The sequence below is a fragment of the Sinocyclocheilus rhinocerous genome, unplaced genomic scaffold (genome assembly GCF_001515625.1).
Source record: "Sinocyclocheilus rhinocerous isolate Xijiao unplaced genomic scaffold, SAMN03320098_v1.1 scaffold564, whole genome shotgun sequence".
In the NCBI taxonomy this organism is placed as follows: Eukaryota; Metazoa; Chordata; class Actinopteri; order Cypriniformes; family Cyprinidae; genus Sinocyclocheilus; species Sinocyclocheilus rhinocerous.
The window spans coordinates 1,828,566-1,849,966 of record NW_015645070.1 but is presented as its reverse complement, the minus strand read 5'-3'; the positions used below and the strand labels follow the sequence as shown (position 1 = coordinate 1,849,966).

At 37.2% G+C, this 21,401-nt stretch overlaps 2 protein-coding genes and 1 pseudogene across 8 annotated transcripts in view; 2 read left to right on the top strand and 1 right to left on the bottom strand.

Moving 5' to 3' along the window:
- LOC107705416 (mitogen-activated protein kinase kinase kinase 4-like) overlaps positions 1 to 8,182 on the top strand; it is a 43,847-nt gene extending 35,665 nt beyond the window's left edge. For all 6 annotated transcript variants that reach the window (XM_016508698.1, XM_016508699.1, XM_016508700.1 and 3 more), the window contains 10 exons: positions 1,749 to 1,849; positions 1,931 to 2,011; positions 3,590 to 3,781; positions 3,865 to 3,935; positions 4,019 to 4,135; positions 4,225 to 4,384; positions 4,564 to 4,686; positions 5,805 to 5,911; positions 6,327 to 6,506; positions 7,439 to 8,182. In XM_016508698.1, coding sequence (XP_016364184.1) covers positions 1,749 to 1,849; positions 1,931 to 2,011; positions 3,590 to 3,781; positions 3,865 to 3,935; positions 4,019 to 4,135; positions 4,225 to 4,384; positions 4,564 to 4,686; positions 5,805 to 5,911; positions 6,327 to 6,506; positions 7,439 to 7,459 — 1,153 coding nt within the window. In that variant the 3' untranslated portion in view covers positions 7,460 to 8,182. The remainder of the gene's footprint in view (positions 1 to 1,748; positions 1,850 to 1,930; positions 2,012 to 3,589; positions 3,782 to 3,864; positions 3,936 to 4,018; positions 4,136 to 4,224; positions 4,385 to 4,563; positions 4,687 to 5,804; positions 5,912 to 6,326; positions 6,507 to 7,438) is intronic.
- A 119-nt stretch (positions 8,183 to 8,301) lies between these two features.
- On the bottom strand, positions 8,302 to 18,398 carry LOC107705417 (1-acyl-sn-glycerol-3-phosphate acyltransferase delta-like; annotated as a pseudogene).
- Positions 18,399 to 20,584: 2,186 nt separating this feature from the next.
- Positions 20,585 to 21,401, top strand: part of erlec1 (endoplasmic reticulum lectin 1) — a 5,077-nt gene continuing 4,260 nt past the window's right edge. For both annotated transcript variants that reach the window (XM_016508696.1, XM_016508694.1), the window contains exon 1: positions 20,585 to 20,878. In XM_016508696.1, coding sequence (XP_016364182.1) covers positions 20,750 to 20,878 — 129 coding nt within the window. In that variant the 5' untranslated portion in view covers positions 20,585 to 20,749. The remainder of the gene's footprint in view (positions 20,879 to 21,401) is intronic.

The following is a 21,401-nucleotide window of genomic DNA, read 5'->3' as shown; positions in this document are numbered from 1 at the left end:
TGTTAGGTTCTTTGGGGATTAAAAAAGGAGTGAATGGATTTTTAGTGTGGTTGTGTTCACACTGCTAGGACACATTTATTTGCAAACTCCATGTAAAAGGGAGTTTTGCATCTGATGTCCCCTTTAAAAATAAAGTTTAGTTCAGTATGGAATCATTTTGAGATTATCACATTGTAAAGGTGTTGCATTATTGCAGCATGAGGCAGCACAAATTATATTAGACAACAAAACCGCAGCGTCTAAGTGCAGAAAAATGTGTTTATGCTGCATTTCATTTCATATGGAAATGGGGCATAAAAGGCTTGGCAGTAAAAGGCAGTAAATTACCTGTTTATTTCAATTCAGTGTCAGAGAGAGGCTGAAAATAGTTATTAACGACTGAATTATTACACAAAAACATTATTAAAAATAATAAGAAAACGAATTAAAAAAAAAAAAAAAAAAAAGTAAGTATGATAAGACCTCTTTAAGTGTAACACATTTAAGTACAGTACATGAAAGCGATGTAGTGCTTCTTCTCAAACTCCTTGCCAGCTAGTTTGGATATATAATCAGCCCACAATAACTGTCTTGATTCCACGTTGCTGTGCACTTCAATACTGTATGAGCCCTTAGCAGATGATTTGCTTGAATGATAAATGTGTTTGGTGAACTATGATCTTTTCAACTTTCATAGTGTCCAGCGCTTCTGTTGAGGCATGCATTAGCACGCATCATTGGCTTAAACACCCTGTCTCGCTGCCATCAGGGACATCACTGAAACAAAAATACACGTTGATCCAAGTACATAAAGATCTGAAAGTGCTGTTTAAGGATCAGCTCACCTCTACCTCTACATGGGATTGTTCGTTAGTAAATGAAAATGTCTGATCCTAATCAGTACTCTGATATATTTGATATAACTCCCAAAATCCATTGTGCCACTCAACACATTCTCCTTATTATGACAGCAATAAAAGAATGAGGTTGCATTTTACAGTGATTCTACCACGGTTTGGCACAGCATCAAGTGGAAAGGCTAAAACTCTCTTCTATGGTAAAATCACTGTAATGCATGAGTGCCTTGTTGCTTGCAGTAATAATCAGAAGAAACAAAAATACACGTTGATCCAAGTACATAAAGATCTGAAAGTGCTGTTTAAGGATCAGCTCACCTCTACCTCTACATGGGATTGTTCGTTAGTAAATGAAAATGTCTGATCCTAATCAGTACTCTGATATATTTGATATAACTCCCAAAATCCATTGTGCCACTCAACACATTCTCCTTATTATGACAGCAATAAAAGAATGAGGTTGCATGTTACAGTGATTCTACCACGGTTTGGCACAGCATCAAGTGGAAAGGCTAAAACTCTCTTAACTATGGTAAAATCACTGTAATGCATGAGTGCCTTGTTGCTTGCAGTAATAATCAGAATAAACAATTCATATATAGGCTGTCAAGTAATTATTAATAGCTTGAAGAGTAGTTGACAGATAACTTGTTCATTAACTTTTAAGTTAATATCAGAAGCAGAGGTCGTTGTATATGGTTTGAAAGAGCTTAATGTTGCTTATTGTGATTCTTAAGACTGCTGCGCTTGAATAGAGCTGGCTTTTCCATCTGCATTATGTGTTGCTGTGTGAAGCATGCTCATCATATCTAACATGTTTCATTTTACTTACTGCATGCAATGTGTCTCAACCTGTTTGTTTGAACGAAGGTGATGACTGTATGTAACATTTGACTCTCTTCTGCCACACAGGGTCTCTAGTGTTCATGAGAACGACCGTCTCTCATCTGTGGCGGCAGAGCTGCAGTTTAAATCCCTCAGTCGCCACTCCAGCCCGACAGAGGACAGAGAAGGTATTGATGCATCACTTGACTTTGTGCAAAGCGTCATGTTTTTATTAAACATTCTCTCTAAGTTTTCTCTTGTATTTCCAGAGCCCTCATATCCTAAAGCAGACCCCAGCAGTACCGCCCGTCGCAGCTGGGAGCTCCGCAACTTCATCAGCCAGTCAAAAGGTAAAATAAAGAAAACAAATTATGAGTTCATGTTATGAAAGAGGATAGATGAAAGTACATCTGTGCAAAATAGCTTAAAGTATATATCTATATTTTTCATACTGTATATAGACAAAGTTATATATACAGTATTATAAAATAAATATTTACCTACAGTACACGCACTACTGTTCTGTTTTGGCGAGAAATGAATACTTTTATGTAGCAAGGATGCGTTAAACTTGATCATAAGTGACAGTAAAGAATTTTATATTGTTACATGTATCACGGTTTACACAAAAATATTAAGCAGCATTATGGATTTCAGCACTGACAATTAGGGTTGGGCCGATAGACGATGCCTAAGTGCCTGTTAAGCTGACATCGTGATTCCCTCCCCACCACCGCCCCCGCCAGCTAAAAGAAAAGCAGTTACAGTGGGAGAGATGTAACAAAGCTCCAGATTCCAAAGATTTAAACTAACTTCAGTTCCTTTTGTGGGACAAAGAGGAACTGGAGAAATCAGTCACAGTCCCACAGACAATTTTGCGATATCTACTCCTGCTGATGAAGATTTCACTCCTGAATACAAATGAATTTTTTAATAAAATGAAATAAATCACTGTTATGTATTGTGTGTGTTTTGTTTATTAATTAATTTCCAACTCTTTCTGTGTGACTTAATCACCTGTGCTACACGGGCATCAGGGAGCCGCTGTTGAAACCGTTTCGATTGCGCGCTCTTATTTTACTTTCACTTTCACTTTTGAGATTCGCGATCACAAGGAGTCTATACTATGGAGCGGCAGTACTTACCACACATTTGACAAGATTAGATGTTTGTCATTGGTGCTCAGGATCTGCAAATCATTCGCCATCGTCCTATCAGACATTTCTCCTTACTCTGTGTATGTGGTAAGTGAACTTCCATGTACTGTAATACAACAGGCTACCGCTAGCAAGCGGCTAACCTTTTAGTGGCTCTGTATAACGCGTTATTTGTTTCACGCTTCGGGCACACCCCTAACCCCGCCCCACCCCCCTATGTCATCGTCCATCACGATGTTTCAATGTGGACATCGTCTGATGCCAATTTGGTAGACATCGCCCAACCCTATTGACAATAATTAGAAATGTTGCTTAAGAATCAAATCAGCATGTTAGAATGATTTCTGAAATATCATGTGACGCTGAATGAGTAATGATGCTGAAAATTCAGCTTTGCCATCACAGGATTACATGACATTTGATACATTTATATTGTAATATATTTATGTGTAATATTTAAAATGTAATATTTTAACAATATTACTGTTTTTACTGTATTTTTGATCAAATAAATTAAAAGATTCATACCAACCCCAAACATTCAAACTGTAGTGTATATTTTAACTAAAACATTTTAATACATGAAATATACCACACTGAGACTTCAGTGACTGAACAAATTTTTTAATCCGTTTTGAATTGATTCATTTAAACAGCATTTTTATTTTAATGTATGATTTATTATTAGAATTTATTATGAAGATTTGCTAATATAATGTATTTAGCAACCCTTTTGTCCTTCATTTTTTGCATTTTAAAATTGTCCTGCAGATACTGCAGCACGTCAGAGCCCTATGGAGGCTGTGCAGCGCTCCGTACGCATCTTTGACGACAAGCACTATGTGCTCATGAGACGACGAAACATCATCGGACAGGTATGCAACACACCCAAATCCTACGACAACGTCATGCACGTGGGTCTGCGCAAGGTCACATTCAAATGGCAGAGAGGCAACAAAATAGGTCAGTGGTCATCGGTATGTGCACAGTACATAGAGGCTTTTTTGTGGTACTATTTTAATAACACTTTTTCTCTTTGTTGACAGGCGAAGGGCAGTATGGAAAGGTTTACACATGCATCAATGTGGACACTGGAGAACTGATGGCCATGAAGGAGGTATGTGCTTGAGACTGTATATTAATTTCATATATATAAAGCACTATAAGAACTTCATTAAATGTAACTGAATTTGCTTCCAGATTCGCTTTCAGCCCAATGACCACAAAACCATAAAGGAAACGGCGGATGAGCTGAAGATCTTTGAAGGAATCAAACATCCCAACCTTGTCCGCTACTTTGGTGTTGAGTTGCACAGGGTAAAAAGCTTTGTGTGTTTGTGTTATGTGAAGGTCTGCTCGTCTCTTCTGTACTTTTAGTCCTCATTGTTCCCCGTTGGCTCTTGCAGGAAGAGATGTATATCTTTATGGAGTACTGTGATGAAGGGACCCTGGAGGAAGTGTCTAGACTGGGTCTGCAGGAGCACGTCATCCGCCTCTACAGCAAGCAGATCACGACGGCAATCAACGTGCTCCATGAACACGGCATTGTACACCGTGACATTAAAGGTGTTCATTTATTGTTTCATTTGCGTCAAGATTTTCATTTTCTCCGTTACTTTTTTCTTCATCAAAATGATAGATGCAGATGTACTAAATGACATTTTCATAATTAGCTAGTTAATGGAATGTCTAGCTAATAATTATTTTATTGCATCGCTATTTATTGTTATTCTTTTACGTCCCAGGAGCCAATATCTTCCTCACGTCATCGGGCTTGATAAAGCTAGGGGACTTCGGCTGCTCAGTGAAGCTGAAGAACAATGCTCAGACGATGCCTGGAGAGGTGAACAGCACACTGGGAACAGCAGGTGAGAGAGACTTAAAGTTGTAGTTCCCAGGTTTAGACACCAGAGGGCAAGTCAGACTTTTTGAACAGTATGGCGATGTGTCCTAAAGCCACACCTGGCATACCGAAACACTATCCTTACTGTAGAGCTCAAAAGACATGTTCTTTTTGATGTAAAACTCTGTGAAGCATGCTGGAGGTCTAGACATTTGTTTTAAACTGTTTTCTTATCACCAGTGCTGTCAAAAATTAAACACAAAAGAGTATCTTATGCTTTTTTAATGGTATCATCATATCTCATGATAAAGGGTCACTTGGCAAGCTTAAACGCTTCCTGGAAGACTTGAACAGTATGAAAAGTTGCACAATGTCTGTCACTAAAAGTTCCATTACGGTTTTATTTTAGTATTATTTATATACTTTTATAATATTTATTAATGTTTTGCAGTAGCCGTTATATTTTAATTTTAGTTGTTTTTCTCATTTTTATTAGTTTTTGCCTTTTTAAATTATTTTATCTAGCTGTATTATTTCAGTTTTAGTTACTACTTAGTTTTAGTTAGTTGCCATTTTCGCTGTTGAAGTTTTTCATATATTTATACTTTATTTCAATTAATGAAAACTATCTTTGAAAGTTTAACAACAACAACACAGCAGTTACCTCATCACAGGTTGTATCGATAAATATTAAGAATGTTTAACAAATGGTAGCATTTTGAAATGTAAAATATAAAAGGAAGTTTAAGTGTTAAATATAGCTTAAATGCAAACTATCAATCTTGTTAACTAATACTTTCAAAAATAGTTTGCTTTAAGTTAAAATTAAATATTCATATTAGATGAGACTTAAACTTACAAAAACTTAAACGAACATTAATGTTGCCTTGGCATCTAACTGAAATAAGTTTAAGTACGATTAAAATACTACAACTGAAATAAAAGCTAAATAAAAAATTAAATGATAAAAGCACATAAATTGACTGAAACTTAAACTAAAATTAAAATGGAAAATATAAAAATAAAAGCTAATTAAAAACTTAAATACCGTAATAGTATATGAATAACAATAAAAGAACACTATCTGGCATATGTAGCATTGTGGTAATTACCACAAAATACATTGTCTTCTCTCTTTTCTAGCATACATGGCTCCTGAGGTCATCACAAGAGCAAAGGGTGAAGGTCATGGCCGTGCTGCTGATATCTGGAGCCTGGGTTGTGTTCTTATAGAAATGGTCACTGGAAAGGTAAAAACCTGGTCTATGTGCATATTTTATGCCTAAGTTTGGTTCTTTATTTACCCATGTGCCAGCTTTTCCTCAAACTGGTTTGAAGATAGCTATCTGATGTCCACTCTCATTCAACACCAAATCAAAAGGAATTTTCTTTGTTCTTACAACCAGTTTGGTTGTTTGGGCATGTGTAGACAAGCCCAAACAACCAAACTGGTACTGCTGGATAGGGCTTCCTGAAATGTAATTAATCAAATTTCCACCAATTACAACAAAACAAGATTCAGTTCAGGTATTCACCAGCTTTAAAGTTTATTGTTTTTGTAGTACCATCATTCAGTGACAGGTTTTGTTTTTTTTAGTGTGTAAAAAATCTACAAAAATCAAGTTACTTTAAGTAACTCATGTTCTATCCTGTTTGCTAATTCAGAGACCGTGGCACGAATATGAGCATAACTTCCAGATCATGTATAAAGTGGGAATGGGCCACAAACCACCCATTCCTGAAAAGCTGAGCACAGAGGGGAAGGACTTCCTGGTCCACTGCCTGGAGAGTGAACCGAAGCGGCGCTGGACCGCTAGCGCCCTGTTGGACCACCCCTTTGTCAAGGTATGAACTCCTCCTCGCCCATACAGCTTGTTATTTCCTTCAGCTCATTCATAGGGTTACTCATACGAAAGGGATGAGGCGCTGGTTTCTGGTGCCAAATTTGTACAGAATGCCAAATTTCCAATCTGTTACCCAAATTAGATCCAACCAGCACGTCTAGTACATCCACCAACATGTTACACACTTGAAAAAACATGAAAGCAGACGCTGACACAACTAAATTCTCACTTTGTGCAATAAACACAAACAATCAATGATTTTTTTTTAGTGATGCACCAAAATTTGGCAACTAAATATGGACGAAAACTTGGCTTGGGTTGACGATATTGATTTTACATTTTTAATGAACATTCATTTGAATGATCTTTTAGTCCATGCTGTTTTCAGTTGATACGTGAACAAAACTTCACAAAAACATTATTTGTAGTGCGCCTACCATCCAATAATCGCGATAAGCTCTGTGCTCAGATACTTTACTATTAAACAAAGTCTTAGCTTTAAAATTCGGGTCACTTTTCTAACAAAATTCAATCGGTCAATGTCATTTTGATTCTCTTTAACGTCTTAACAGGTTGAATAAAACTGTCAAGAAAGTTTGTATGAGTTTATATTTCAACAATGATTTGGAGTAGAAACTTATTTAATTTAAAAAGCTGATATGAAGACTTGCCTTATGTGCAATTTAATTGCTTATCATTTTTATTTGTTTGTTGATTATCAAATAAATGTGCTCTAATTGATTATTAAATAAACTTTTGTTTTTTGGGCTAAATAGAAATTTGAATCTTGGTTTAGGTAAAAAATTAATTTCGGTGCATCACTAATTACAGAGGGGTGAGGTAGACCATCTCATGCTGTCAGCTGATTGGCTGCTTGGATGAGGCTGATGGAAACGGCACTAACACATCAATCTCATGTCTTTTCAATTGCAGGTCTGCACAGATGAAGAGTGACGGGGAAAGACGTGTATTCTCTTATTGTTTACATAAATGCTAGCACTACTTCACACGACATGAGGGAGGAAGAAGGAAAAACAGACGCACTCTGCTCGATACGAGCTCCTCGCAACGTTAAAAGCGGGGCAAGTCTTACATGTACAGTAACATGGGATGAAATGTGCGAGTGCGTTATGTACATACTGTAAGAATAGGGTTAGGGTTTTTCTTTGTACAAAGCATATTGTAAAGCTGAAATTTAATAGCCACTTTGTTGGTGATTGAGTCACAGGGAATATATGTTAGGAGACTTTAATTCAAGGGACGTTCTCCGCACAAAGCAACAGAGAATGGGAGATGGAGGGAGTTTGGCATTGACTTGACTGTATGTACAATTTCAATGAGTGTTCACTGAAGAAAACCTGGGGCTGAAAGTCACAGTAGAGAAGGTTTTAATTTTCTTTTTTTTGTTAAAATTGTATTTTTGTTTGCCTTGCTGCAGAGCCCACTGTTACCAAGTCATATTTAAGCCTATAAGTAGTTAAGCTGCGTCGGCTCTGCCTTGTGCTGGCCAATGGCGTGCCTTTACCATCTGTGTGTACAAGAGCATAATCAACCAATGAGAGGGAAGAGGCCAGTCTGACTCCGCCTTTCTGCTGCTGCACTCAAACGGGTGGACAAACATGCTCACACAAGCATCAACTGCTGGTTCTTTGCTCCTCCAACAGTGTTTGCAATATTAAAAAAAAAAAAGAATATTAATAAACAGACCCGTTTTTTAAAATGGCCTACTTGTCTTTAAAAAAAAAAAAAAAAAGCCTTAATGTTTAAATCAAAACAGAGAAGCTTTCTTTCTGAAAACTTCATGTGGCGACTTCCTCGAATTTCATTCATGAAGGTGGTTTCACTTGGCCAATGCCAGTTCCTGTTCTGAAAATGCCCTCATGACCGTACAATAGCATGATCTTTCAGTTGTTGTTCATTTGCATCTCTTCCGTAGTTGGAACCCTTGTCAATCTCAGTCTGTCCGATCATCCAGCGGATACCAACTGACACTGAAAATAAAAGTGAAAATTCATCAGTTACAGCACAACACAGCCAGTCACATTAGCATGCTTCATAACTAAACTAGGGCTCATTCATAATATCATTCATTAGATCAGTGGTTCTCAACCAAGGTTGCCAGGGAAAAAAGGCTGAGAACCACTGCATTAATCATAATACCAACAGGGTTCCCACGGACATGGAAAACCTAGAAATATCGGAATTTTAAACTGAAAAGTCAGGGAGATTTGTGACTGAAATTTGTGAATGCTAGAACACTACGGATCTAGTTATACTTGGCTATCATCCACTAGAAATTAATTTTTCCCCAGTAATCATAACTCATTGAAATTCCTTGGTCAGCAGGTGTGGGAACCCTGTACTAAGTAAAGGAGAAATGAAAGCTTCATTTAAACAACATCTAGTAGATGCATGATTTCTTATAGCATATCTGATTTGTTTTGTGTGCATTTAGTGTTTAGATGAAACTTTAACATCTGAAATTAATCTTTAATCCTGTGCTCACATGCTATGATATTTAAGGGCACTTTAAATGCATTAAAATGTCATTCATTCATGCGCTTATGAATTGACTAGCATGCAGTAAATCCAGATAGAAATGGTTGATATACTTACTGCTCTAGCACCTAATTGGTCTCCTTTATATTTTTATTTTTTGAAAAAACAGATTGGAGGAAAATAGCAGCAGTATAAAATTCCTTTGTTGCTTGATGACAAAAAAGATTGACTAAAAAAAATCATCAGCTGCAATTTTATTATTTTGCTATTAGTTAACACCATCTTAAATTCTGATCAATATGAAAATACCACCCCGCGCCCTTGTATTTATCCCAAGTACCTGCTAGACAGAAGACTGATGTACAGACAACAGTGAAGGTGGATCCCGATAGCAGCAACTGCAGCAGTAACATGCAGAGAGGGTAGACCAGCAAGCAAACCCAGAAGAGCCAGTTCAGCAGGGCCCAAGGTCGATGTGGAGGGCTTGTAATGGCACCCGGAAAACGCCCTGTCTGTCTGTAATGCTCTTGGAATTCATCCTGTGTGAGATAGCACAACAAAAATTACACAATGCCCACGTTTGTCCACTATGATATGCAAATACTAACTAAAATGCTAATACCAGCACCAGTGTTGTTCTTGTTAGCTATAACTAAAACTATTAAAATGTTTTCATTCACTGAAATAAAGCAGAAATAAAGTATGTTAGAAGAAACATTTTTCTTTTTCTAATTTTTGTTTAAAAGAATAGTTCACCCAAAAATAAAAGTTCTGTCATTACTCACCCTAAATGTGAGAGCTTTCTGACCCTGCATAGACAGCAATGGAACGACCACGTTCAAGGCCCAGAAAGGTAGTAAGGACATCGTTAAAATAGTCGACATGTGACATCAGTAGTTCAACCGTAATTTTATGAAGCTACAAGAATATTTGTGCAAAGAAATAAATTATGGGTGAATCACTGATGTCACATGGACTTTTTTAAACAATGTCCTTACTACCTTTCTGGGCCTTGCACGTGGTCGTTCCATTGTTGTCTATGCAGGGTCAGAAAGCTCATGGATTTCATTAAAAAAATCTTAATTTGTGTTCCGAAGATGAACAAAGGTCTTCCGGGTTTGGAACGAGTAAGGGTGAGTAATTAATGACAGAATTTTCATTTTTGGGTGAACTATCCCTTTAAGTACTAAAACTGAAATTAAAATCAAGCTAAATAGAAATACTAAAATATAAAAAAAGCTAATTCAAAATATTAATACATGCTATAATACTATACTGAAATAACACACCAGAACAAAAACACCACCTAATGCAGGTAGTGCACTTACTTTTTCCTGATAGAGCTTGTGAAGCCAGGCTGCACATTCAGACTCATCCTCTGGGATTGTGTCCAGAGGAATTCGCCTAATAAGCACACAAGGAAACCCATGACGGTTTATTTTAATGTTGCAACTGACAACGTATTCATATAGTAGGTCATTTCAACTAAAACATTTATAAATGATTATGGAGACTGCATATTGAACTTTGTTATAGCAGAAGACATTATCACAAAGTATTTAAAAAACAACAGGCTGTTAAATTCTTTCTTTCATTCCTACCTCACATATAAATCAGCATGGTACTTTTTCCCGTTGAGCACCCCTAGTAAAGTTGGCATTTCGTTGTTTCGGAAATTAAGTGTAGAATCGTACACAGCAGTAACTACAGAGGAGACACAAACCAAGTCAGCGAACCAAATCTTTAGAGGCTACATCGGCCAAACATACATTTTCTTTCATTTAAATGTAAATTGAAAAGACATCAAAAGACTGATTAGCCATAAAAGCAATGTTGCTATGGGTTCCTCGTTACTTAAAGGCAAAGAAGCTCTCACCCGTTCCCCTGAGGTTCTGGACCGTGACACAAAAGCCCTTGGTCCGAGGTAGAAGGTGGTACTTGAGTTTGGGCAGACCTTTCTTCTCTGCCACCTCCATACTAATCTTGTGCTTCTTTTCTGTGAATCGTGTGCCCTCACAGTGCAACAGGAACTATAGATGCATTATAAAATTGAATATCAATTTTCAAAGGAGACAGAAAAGCTCAAATAAAAAAAAGCTCAAGTGAATAACAAATTTATTACCACTACTTTCCATGGTACTTTTTTAGAGCAAAAACACTATCATCACATGGAAAGAGCTGCGTTAATATTTCATCAAAAAAATTCAAATTTTTTTGTTCCACAGAAAAAAATAACAGCATATGAGCTGGAACATGAGTGTCAGTACATCATGACAGATTTTTCATTTTTGTGTGAACAGGTTAACTATTCCTTTAACTAATTGTGTGTTTAAAGTAAAGGAAAAGAAAAATCTGAAATCTAGTAAAATGACCAGAATGAGATTTCACAAATATACCCAAAAGTTTTCTGGGTAATCCCGAAGGTTGCGCAGGCTTTGCACTACTGTCTTGCGATCCTCTTCCCATTTCCTTTTGCAGAAGACGATCTCAAGGAAGTACCACATCCAGCCAATCACAGGAACATAGGAAAGATCCTTTTTTGCCAACACCTTTGAGCTCTAAAAGCAAAATATGACAATCACATGACACCGTCTAACAGTCTATTTGCATCATGACAATATTAAGTCTTAAAAATTAGTATTACTACAAATTGAGAATCATTTAGAATCACACACTTGTTATGATGTCTGAAAGCAAGTTTTTTTTTATATAACTGTTTTTTTGTCTTACCCCTAAAACGCCAAATCTCTCACAGAAGGTCCAGCCGGTCATAAAATCGATCTCAAAGTTATGATTTAGGACAACAATGGCGTTCTCTTTGCCATAAAGTTTATAGCTTTCTGGCGCTGTGTAAAGTGTGCATTCTGTCCCGGACCACCACTCCAATAATGCCACCAATTCTGAACAAACAGAGAAAAAAATACATACTGAATTGTGATGCATATATTCATAATGCAGAATGCATTTACATATTCATGAATGTGTAGTAGTCCAACAAGTTCATCATCTTTGTATGTATGTAAATATATGTTAGAACAATTTGCAATATTCCAAAAATACCAATTTCCTGTTTTGTTACCCTCAGCGCAACATTGTTATATAATAATGGCTTGAGTTTTTGTGTATCCTACAATACAATTGTGGTACAATGCAATCTGTCTTAAACAGGTGAGACATGATAATCATGATCTCCATGACCGTGACAAATACTATTGACCTCTTTTTAATTTGTTACTATTTTTATGTGATTTTGGCGCTTCATGCAGTCCTTCCTTTTCAGTGCAGACAAAATAAGCACAGGAAACTTGTTGCATCATGGCTGGTTATGTCAGTATCTTTCTTTGGAAGATATGAGCTCACATGTGACAGCTTGCAGGACTTACGACTAGAAATGGAATAACCCAATCTGCAGTTGATTTTGCGTGCAAGCTGCTTGTTAATGGGCCACAGTGGTAGAGTACAAAGCTGCAGCAGGTTGATAATGAGCCCACTGACTAGGAACACATAACAGATAATGAGATGGCACAGCAACTGAGTTTTCAGCACTTGAAGAATTCCCATCCTTATCATACAGTCTTGACGTCTCCGTCTCCGCTAAATCCTCTGCAGAGAGAGAAAAAAAGATAAATATAAATAACTTTGGCAGCTGTATCATATTAACCAGAACACTGTTTTCATGAATAACGATGGAAACACCTCCTAAGATATGTTGCACCTGTAAAAAAAAATAATAATAAAAAAAATAAAAACTGTATTCGAAATATGAAAATCTACCTGAGCCAATATTCAAATAGCATGGTTGCAACAAAGAGGAATAAAGTTCAGGTTTTTTTTTTTCATTCCGTTTCCACATCAACCCACTTGAATGTTGTGGAAATGGTTAGTACTTTTTTTTTTAATTATTATATTTTATACATTGTGGTTTTACAAACTTCTAAATTTCCCAAAAGCTCTTTTTGTGATCCTGAAAAGCTCACCTAAAAATGAAAAAAAAAAAAGGTCATTATTTATTCTCCATGCTGTTGTTGTTTTTTCAGTGGAACAAAAAATGAGACATTTTGACGAGTCTTCAGGTTCATATTGACTTTTAAACACCAAAACAAACAAAAGAGCATCATAAAAGTTGTCCGTTCTGACTCAAGAACCTGTGTGACTGGATCATTAAGCCAATGAGTACAACCCTTAATTTTAATGTTTTTTTTTTCTTATAAACCAAACCACCAGAAACATTTTTTTTATTTTGCTCAGTTTGTTTTCTGTTTGAGTTCGTTTAAGTAAAATGATAAAATCTTGTGAATGGCATAGTTTCTATCAAGAGCTAGAAAACCCAGCCACTTCATGTCTTTGTGAGGAATGTGCTCTTTCATTACTGTGTGGGATGTGCAACTTTCAATAGTAAATAGTTCATTTAAGAGCAATGTTTGTACACCTCTAGCCTTCCAAAAACTTTACAACAGGCCCTCACTCTGGGTATGATCGTGGCCAAGAGACTTATATTAAAGAACTGGAAGTCATCTTCACCTCCCTCTTTTCAAATTTGGATTATGGACATGATTTCTGTCATACAAATGGAAAGACTCCGATTCCTGAGGTCTAACTCCATCGAAAAGTTTTCTGCTGTCTGGGGATCATTTCTCGGATATTTAGACAAACTAGCAGCCAAACCAATGTCTGTTTCCAATGTGGGTTGAGTTGTACATTACCTTCAGGCATTTCTAATGAATGCAGCTCTTTATATGGTACCTTTAGTTACTGAACCTGTATTTATTATTGTAAGCATTATAATTTATGTCTGTCTAAGGTATTAAACGTGTATTTTAATTTCTTTTTTATTTTAGTTTTTATTTGTTTTTATTTCTATTTCTTTATTTTTTATTTTTTGTGAGTGCGTGTGAAGTCTGAGACAATGTTGTTTGTTTGTTCAGTGTTTAATGTTTACTCTGAAAAATCCTTAAAATAAAATAATAAAAAAAGAGCAATGTTTGTGAGAAAAATAAGACCATTAGCTGGCACAAAGAGCAAGATGAGACCTGTCCCTATCATTACTGTCAGCTCTTACACGTGAAAGTCTCTCAGGACACAGGGCAAAGGCTAAAACCGAAATGTCACAGTGTTACTTGTGTTGCTGTGTGTCTACTGTGTGTTTTGGCATAAGCACATTCAGTCTGAGGGTGCAATGTTATCTGCATACTCTGCTAAAAAAAGTGTGAACTTTGATTTAAATCAAACACTGTTAACAAATATTTGCAGTCATACGAGTAGGAATGAACCAGATTACTTCTAGGTTGATAAAATGTCAAATCTATTTGCATTAGACGAGGGGATTCTGATTCATTCCAGTTACTCAAATCTTTTGCATCAGTTCACTGAATAGAGTCGTTCACTGATTTGATTTAAGTTCTCGTGTTTAGCAAGTACCTGGCAACAAGTGATTTTTGCAGCATTACAGCATTTGCAGTCATTGAATCATTTACTGAATTTGTTCAAAACACTAAGCTGATCGAAATATAAGAATTTTTTTCGATAATAAGAACCTTATATAATTAAGAAGACAATATTAAAATAAATGATTTCTCGTTTATAACCGAGATGCCTCATTTATTTGATATATAGATTACTCCAGTGAAGGGGCGTGTTTGTTCATTAGGTTCAACCAATGAAAGGATCGTTCAGAACTGGTCTCGAAAGCTATTGGTTGGTGTTATAGTCAGTCCACGAATTATCCAGAACAGTCACGCGCTTCAAAAGTGAGGAAACCAAAAATATGAGTCAGTGCGTAGAAATAATCAAAACTATTCATTTACTTAAAAAATCATTCAGAAACATGGAGAGAAACAACTAATCTGTGCTAGGTTTACACTACAGGGCGCGCCTTGTTTGGACTAAGTTACCAGTTCAACCTGATTCATACTTCACACTCACCGGCAGGTACAGCTGTCAATTCGCCAACAAAAATGTCGCTTTGTTTTTTTTTTAAAGTACAGATTCGGTTAGTAACATCTGATGTACGTTCACGGTATTGATAAATCTTTCTCTTCTGGTCATTTGTGTGTTTCACTTAAATGTTTCGTTTTGTTTGCCTTGGTATCATAAGCAGGGGCGTGTTTAGTGTTTTGGGGGCCCTCAGCATGTGGTCCCAGAAGGGCCCCCCTCGTGGATTTTACGATCGATTCCGGGGTAGGGATGGGTATCGTTTACATTTTGTCGATACAGATACGATACTGCTTATCGATACAGTTATCCATACTACTCTCTATAATTTGGTGCAAAAATAAATGATCTAAAAAGATGTTGAAAATTTCAAGTTATTTTATTACTGCAGTTTACAAATGCCTCCAAGCAAACAGAAAAAGGCACATAAAGCACATTTTGAGAGAGAGAGAGAGATTTCCTCAGCATAGGCCTACCATAGCACAGCATATTTGAACATCATGTGCATAGGAGCACAACAGAATGTAATAGAGAATTCTGGCGTCTCTAGCGATTTTTATTTAAGAAAATTTAAATATTGACTTTCTCAGGGAGTGGGCGAGATTTCTCCTAACGGAGAGTGTCCCTCCCTGTTTTAGAGGGACTTTTTTTAAAATCTGGTTTTATCTACATGATAAAAAAGGCTTCTTTTTAACATGTAGAATTATTTATAGTGATACTTTAATCAGGATTTTTACAAACATTCATTCAGGGCCTGAGTTTCATTTTTGAAAATGGGCTGAATTCCCCTCTTAGGTGACTCGTGTGGGAGCCGAGGGAGGATTTTTTTTTTTTTTTTTTTGAGTGGTGGAGGGGGGAATTTTTTAGACTTTTTGTTTTTTTTCAAAAATATGTAATTAAATGTTTGATCATGCTGTGTATTTTTATTTTTACAATGGGGCAATTGTTGAGTGTGCTCTCTGGAGAGCGCACGAGTGCTGAATGGTTTAAATACTGGCCAAACTTAAAAAAAGAGATGCAAATTATAAACTTTAGTGACGATGCATGTAAACTGTGACAATTCCTGTGTCAACTGTGCAGCTCGCTTACACTGCAGGCGCGATGTGATATGAAGCCATTTGCGCATTTTGAGAGGGAAAGACAGAGAGCTCGCGGAGAACTCGTGCTGTTTGTAAAATTACGCCTCACAGAAAGTTTTCTAACTATTTTGTAAGTATTTAATGAAGAAATATGAATTCTACCTCACCTTCAGAGATTGAGATGGTGCCGCTGCATGTCATGCCAAACCTCTCACAGCAGGCGCGTCATCAGCTTGAGATCGGTTTATGAGAACAGAATTCGCCATTAACACAGAAGTACGGAGATAAAACACACGTATCGATAACAGTATTGTTTGTAATGAAGCTTATCGGTAGTCCGGTATTAACCCAATTACGCACCGGTCCAAAAAAGAAAAAAATGCCGGTTCTCGACTCCCATCGGAAAAAATCGCGTTCGGAAGAAATCGCGTTCCGCAAAAATTGCCAATTTACACGGCAATTGCGTGGTGCCTAAACACTACTGATCATAAGCATCAAGCTTGAACAGACAGCCATTGAAAACAACGAGCAAAACTCGTGCACATGTTAGGCGATCTGTAAATAATAATAATAATAATAATTCATTTTATTTAATGGCGCCTTTCTAAACACCCAAGGTCACCTTATAGCAAGCAAACTAGTAAAAACAGTAACAATTAATAAACAAGTCCTGCCAGCATTACAAAATTCAACTAATGGGGCAATTGTTGAGTGTGCTCTCTGGAGAGCGCACGAGTGCTGAATGGTTTAAATACTGGCCAAACTTAAAAAAAGAGATGCAAATTATAAACTTTAGTGACGATGCATGTAAACTGTGACAATTCCTGTGTCAACTGTGCAGCTCGCTTACACTGCAGGCGCGATGTGATATGAAGCCATTTGCGCATTTTGAGAGGGAAAGACAGAGAGCTCGCGGAGAACTCGTGCTGTTTGTAAAATTACGCCTCACAGAAAGTTTTCTAACTATTTTGTAAGTATTTAATGAAGAAATATGAATTCTACCTCACCTTCAGAGATTGAGATGGTGCCGCTGCATGTCATGCCAAACCTCTCACAGCAGGCGCGTCATCAGCTTGAGATCGGTTTATGAGAACAGAATTCGCCATTAACACAGAAGTACGGAGATAAAACACACGTATCGATAACAGTATTGTTTGTAATGAAGCTTATCGGTAGTCCGGTATTAACCCAATTACGCACCGGTCCAAAAAAGAAAAAAATGCCGGTTCTCGACTCCCATCGGAAAAAATCGCGTTCGGAAGAAATCGCGTTCCGCAAAAATTGCCAATTTACACGGCAATTGCGTGGTGCCTAAACACTACTGATCATAAGCATCAAGCTTGAACAGTCAGCCATTGAAAACAACGAGCAAAACTCGTGCACATGTTAGGCGATCTGTAGATAATAATAATAATAATAATTCATTTTATTTAATGGCGCCTTTCTAAACACCCAAGGTCACCTTACAGCAAGCAAACTAGTAAAAACAGTAACAATAAATAAACAAGTCCTGCCAGCATTACAAAATTCAACTACTGCCAGCATTACAAAATTCAACAGCACAACTGCATACATCATAAATACAATAAAGGCTTACAAGAGCAATAATAAGAGCAATTAATAAGAGCAAGTCATAAGAAAGCCTGGGTAAAAAGATAAGTCTTAAGACGAGATTTAAAAGTATGAAGGCTGTCACTGTTCCGTATATTGGGGGGAAGAGAGTTCCATAGGCGAGGGGCCGCAAAACTAAAAGTTCTTGCTCCCATGGTATACGCCTATACGTATACGCGGCGACACAAGACAGATCGAGTGTGAAGATCTAAGAGTGCGAGAAAGAGTATAGATGTGGAGAAGGTCAGCAAGATACGGTGGAGCAAGGTTGTGAAGTGCCTTAAATGTGAGAAGCAAAATTTTTAAATTAACGCGATACTTTACTGGGAGCCAGTGTAAACGTTGGAGAACTGGAGAAATGTGCTCGAATGATGAAGTCCTAGAAAGAACACGAGCTGCTGAGATCGCATAGAAAGAATGGTACTTTATCTTTCATCAGAAGAGAAAAATTACCTTTTTTCCCTTGCGCGTTTAGTAGTAGAGCAGCAGTCTCACCATATGGAGCTAATTAGAAAGCGCACGAGAGATGTGAATCTGGAGGATGTTTAAATTGGGCTGAGAGATTCCAGCGCTGGTAAACAGAGTATGAGACCACACCCCGGGACATAAGACGCTGCTCGAAGAGCACTGGAACGTGGGCAAGGACTTCAGAGGGTCATTATGTAATTTCCTCTGTCCAGAGCCAACGCTGCCTCAGTGTCCCTACACAGGCTGTTTCAAACTGCTCACTTCGACCGGCAGATTAACTTAATTGCCAAGCACGCTGGCAACCGTAGGACATCACCTTAAACGTGGGGTGTACAAGGAAGCCCAGTTATCAGAACGACTGCGCCCTCTACTGGATGAGAAGGGCTTGGGCTTCATTTCAGAGACAAAAGAAAGCATCGTTGTAAAGAAGCTCATTGTTTTTCTGAGAGAAACAGAAAGGCACGTTTGATAATGATATTAGTTTGATAAGATATTAGTAGCTATACATATTGCATGAGTTATGTTTTGTTTGCAGTAGAGAAAGAATTGACATCTTTGTTCCTAAAAAAAAAAAAAAAAAAACTCATATGACAGCTGTCAGAATTTGTATTCGGGCACAATGATGGCCTAAATATTAGTACAGAGATGCAGCCTTGAGAAATACATCATATGTGTCAGGATCCAGTATTTTTTCTTTTGTTTCTTTTGAATAGACAATAGTTCTTAAAGGGATAGTTCACCCAAAATTTTTTAATTCTGGCATAATTTTCTCACCCTCATGTCATTATGAACCTGTATGACTTTCTGTCTTCTGTAGAACACAAAAGATAATATCAAAATATTATATTGTAAAATGTCTCTGTTCTTTTGTCCATATTCTAATGTTGTCCAGTGTAGTTTTGGACCCTACTTACTTTCATTCCATGGGCAAAAACCTTAGACAATAATACATTTTAGTGTAAATGATCATACATTTTGAACCATACATTTGTAAGTTTATTTAATACCATACAGTTAATCTGTCTGCAAATGTTCCTGAAACAAAGATTCAACCATCAGGATCATCAAATTGTTATACAAAGAAGCAGGTTCTGCCCTCCACTGATTGGACAATGATTGAGGTCCACTTTCCACTCACACGTCAAAATAACACATTGTCAATATTTTTTGAGACCCCCCAAAATTTCACAAATCCCGTTTTCAGGGGAGCCCATGTCTTATTAAGGGGAGCCGAGCTCCCCCTAGCTCCCCCGTAGTTCGCACCCTGCACTCGCTACGAAAATAGTAACCTCTTCACTAGAAGGGAAATGAAATCGGGTTTTGCCTGCCATTATTCTGGAAAATAGACTATTCATACGAAATTGGCTGTTTATGAAAATAGCACAAGCTATTAAATTCACAATACCCTTCACATGTTGCATCCAAATTAAAAACATGTATTGTAGATGGAAAAGCAGAGGGGGTGAAGAAAGGACTGGTGAAAATCTGAAAATGCTAATCTCTGCCAGCGTTGAGATCAATTTGTGGTTGATAGTTTTAAATGAACCCTCTGGAGAAATATGATGTTTACCAAGGATGCCCTGGCTGATGTAAGTAGTTACTGAGGTTATCTGAAGCCTGATGGGACGGAACCACTCAGCAGAGGAAAGCTGAAGATCAGGGAATAGTCTTATGAGAAGATATATTGAAATGCATGTAGTGCATGTTAAAAAGCTCAGAATTGTCAAATGATACAATTATCCTTATTATTATCCTTATTCAAATATTACACTAATATTTATCCCTTTGTATGTAGCAAGACATGATTTATTTAACAGTGAATCACTGCAATTAAATCTTTACATGTTTTTTTGTTTGTTTTTTTTTTACAATAGCCTATACAAAGATACAACATAAAAATGAAAGCAATATTTTGGATAAAAAAATGGAATTGTAGGCCTATTATTTGAGCCATAATGTGTTGGAAAATAGCAGTAAATCTGTGTTATTTTTATTTTTAGATATTTTGTGAAGTAGTATAATGTGATAATTTAGCTTTTTTTGCCCATTGTGCCACTAAATTATATAGAAAATATACATTATATATTATTATTTATATTATACAATATATATTATATATTTATAAAAAAAATACTTTAAGAAATGTTAAAAAAAATACATAAACGTTTGTATAAACAAGACAACAACGTAAAGTAATTTATCGGAGAAAATTACATTTATAAACGTGTATATAAACAAGACAACGTAAAATATTTGCTTATGAATACAGTTGAAATTTCTTAAAATATTATTGATTAGCACAAATGGACCCTTTTACACAACTGCGTTTTTTTTTAGTTTAAATAATATTTTCTTAATCGTCCAAAATATAAGTATTCATTTGATATCGCAGCGTAAATTAGGACAGCATTACTAACAGCGGTTCATGCTCCTCACGCGCTATTGGCTGAGAGGAATTTCCGTCTGATGCCGGAAATGGACGTGGCAAGATGACAAAGTCCTGATGCGCTTCCTGTTTTAACTCTAGTCAAACTATCAGCAGTCAGTTGGCTATTAGATCTCACCGATTACTTGTAGTAACCGTTTTTCTGACCCTTCTCCTCCAGCTGTCTCTCTCTAATGTCCCGATAGCGCTTTTGGAGGCTCATCAGGGGCGATGCGGGCGTTTTGGCGTTGGTTTTTGGGGCTGATTTGGGTCGGAGTGTCTGCAAATCGTGCAGGATCTCCTGTGTTTTCTGATGAAACCCCCTTCAAAATCAAATGGCCCGGGGCAGACTTCACCCTGGTGAGTCTTGACATCTAATAAACCCAGACGTTTCGCATGACAGCTGTAAATACAAACGTGTTTATTTAGTTGTCAGCTTGTTGGCTGAGGTCGCTTCATAACAGCTGGATGTGTCCCGTTTTGTTTTGAGCTGTCTTGTAGTGTTAATATTCTCTCTAACAGCATTATGAAGTATTAAAGTACAAAAATAGCAAGTAGAGCTGTTTAGTTTGTCTCTCTCTGGATCTCATGGATTTGTCAGTTGTTTGAAAATGAGCTGCACACATCTGAATATTTGGGTTGTACTGTTCTGGAACAGTGTTGTAAATACAACTTAAGCACTGATTTCTAGTCGTGTCCTCTTCTGGAAGGCCAAACAAAGTAGTTTCCCTTTCACAACGAAACACACGGCAGGCTAGAGTGAGCGGCTTGAGAACGGCGTGGCCGGCGGATTGGATGAAGGAGCGGCCGGCAGGCTTGCGGCAACCACATGTGACGACCCCGGGCTGGACTCCGCTTCGTCCACGGTGAAAGCCGATCCGGC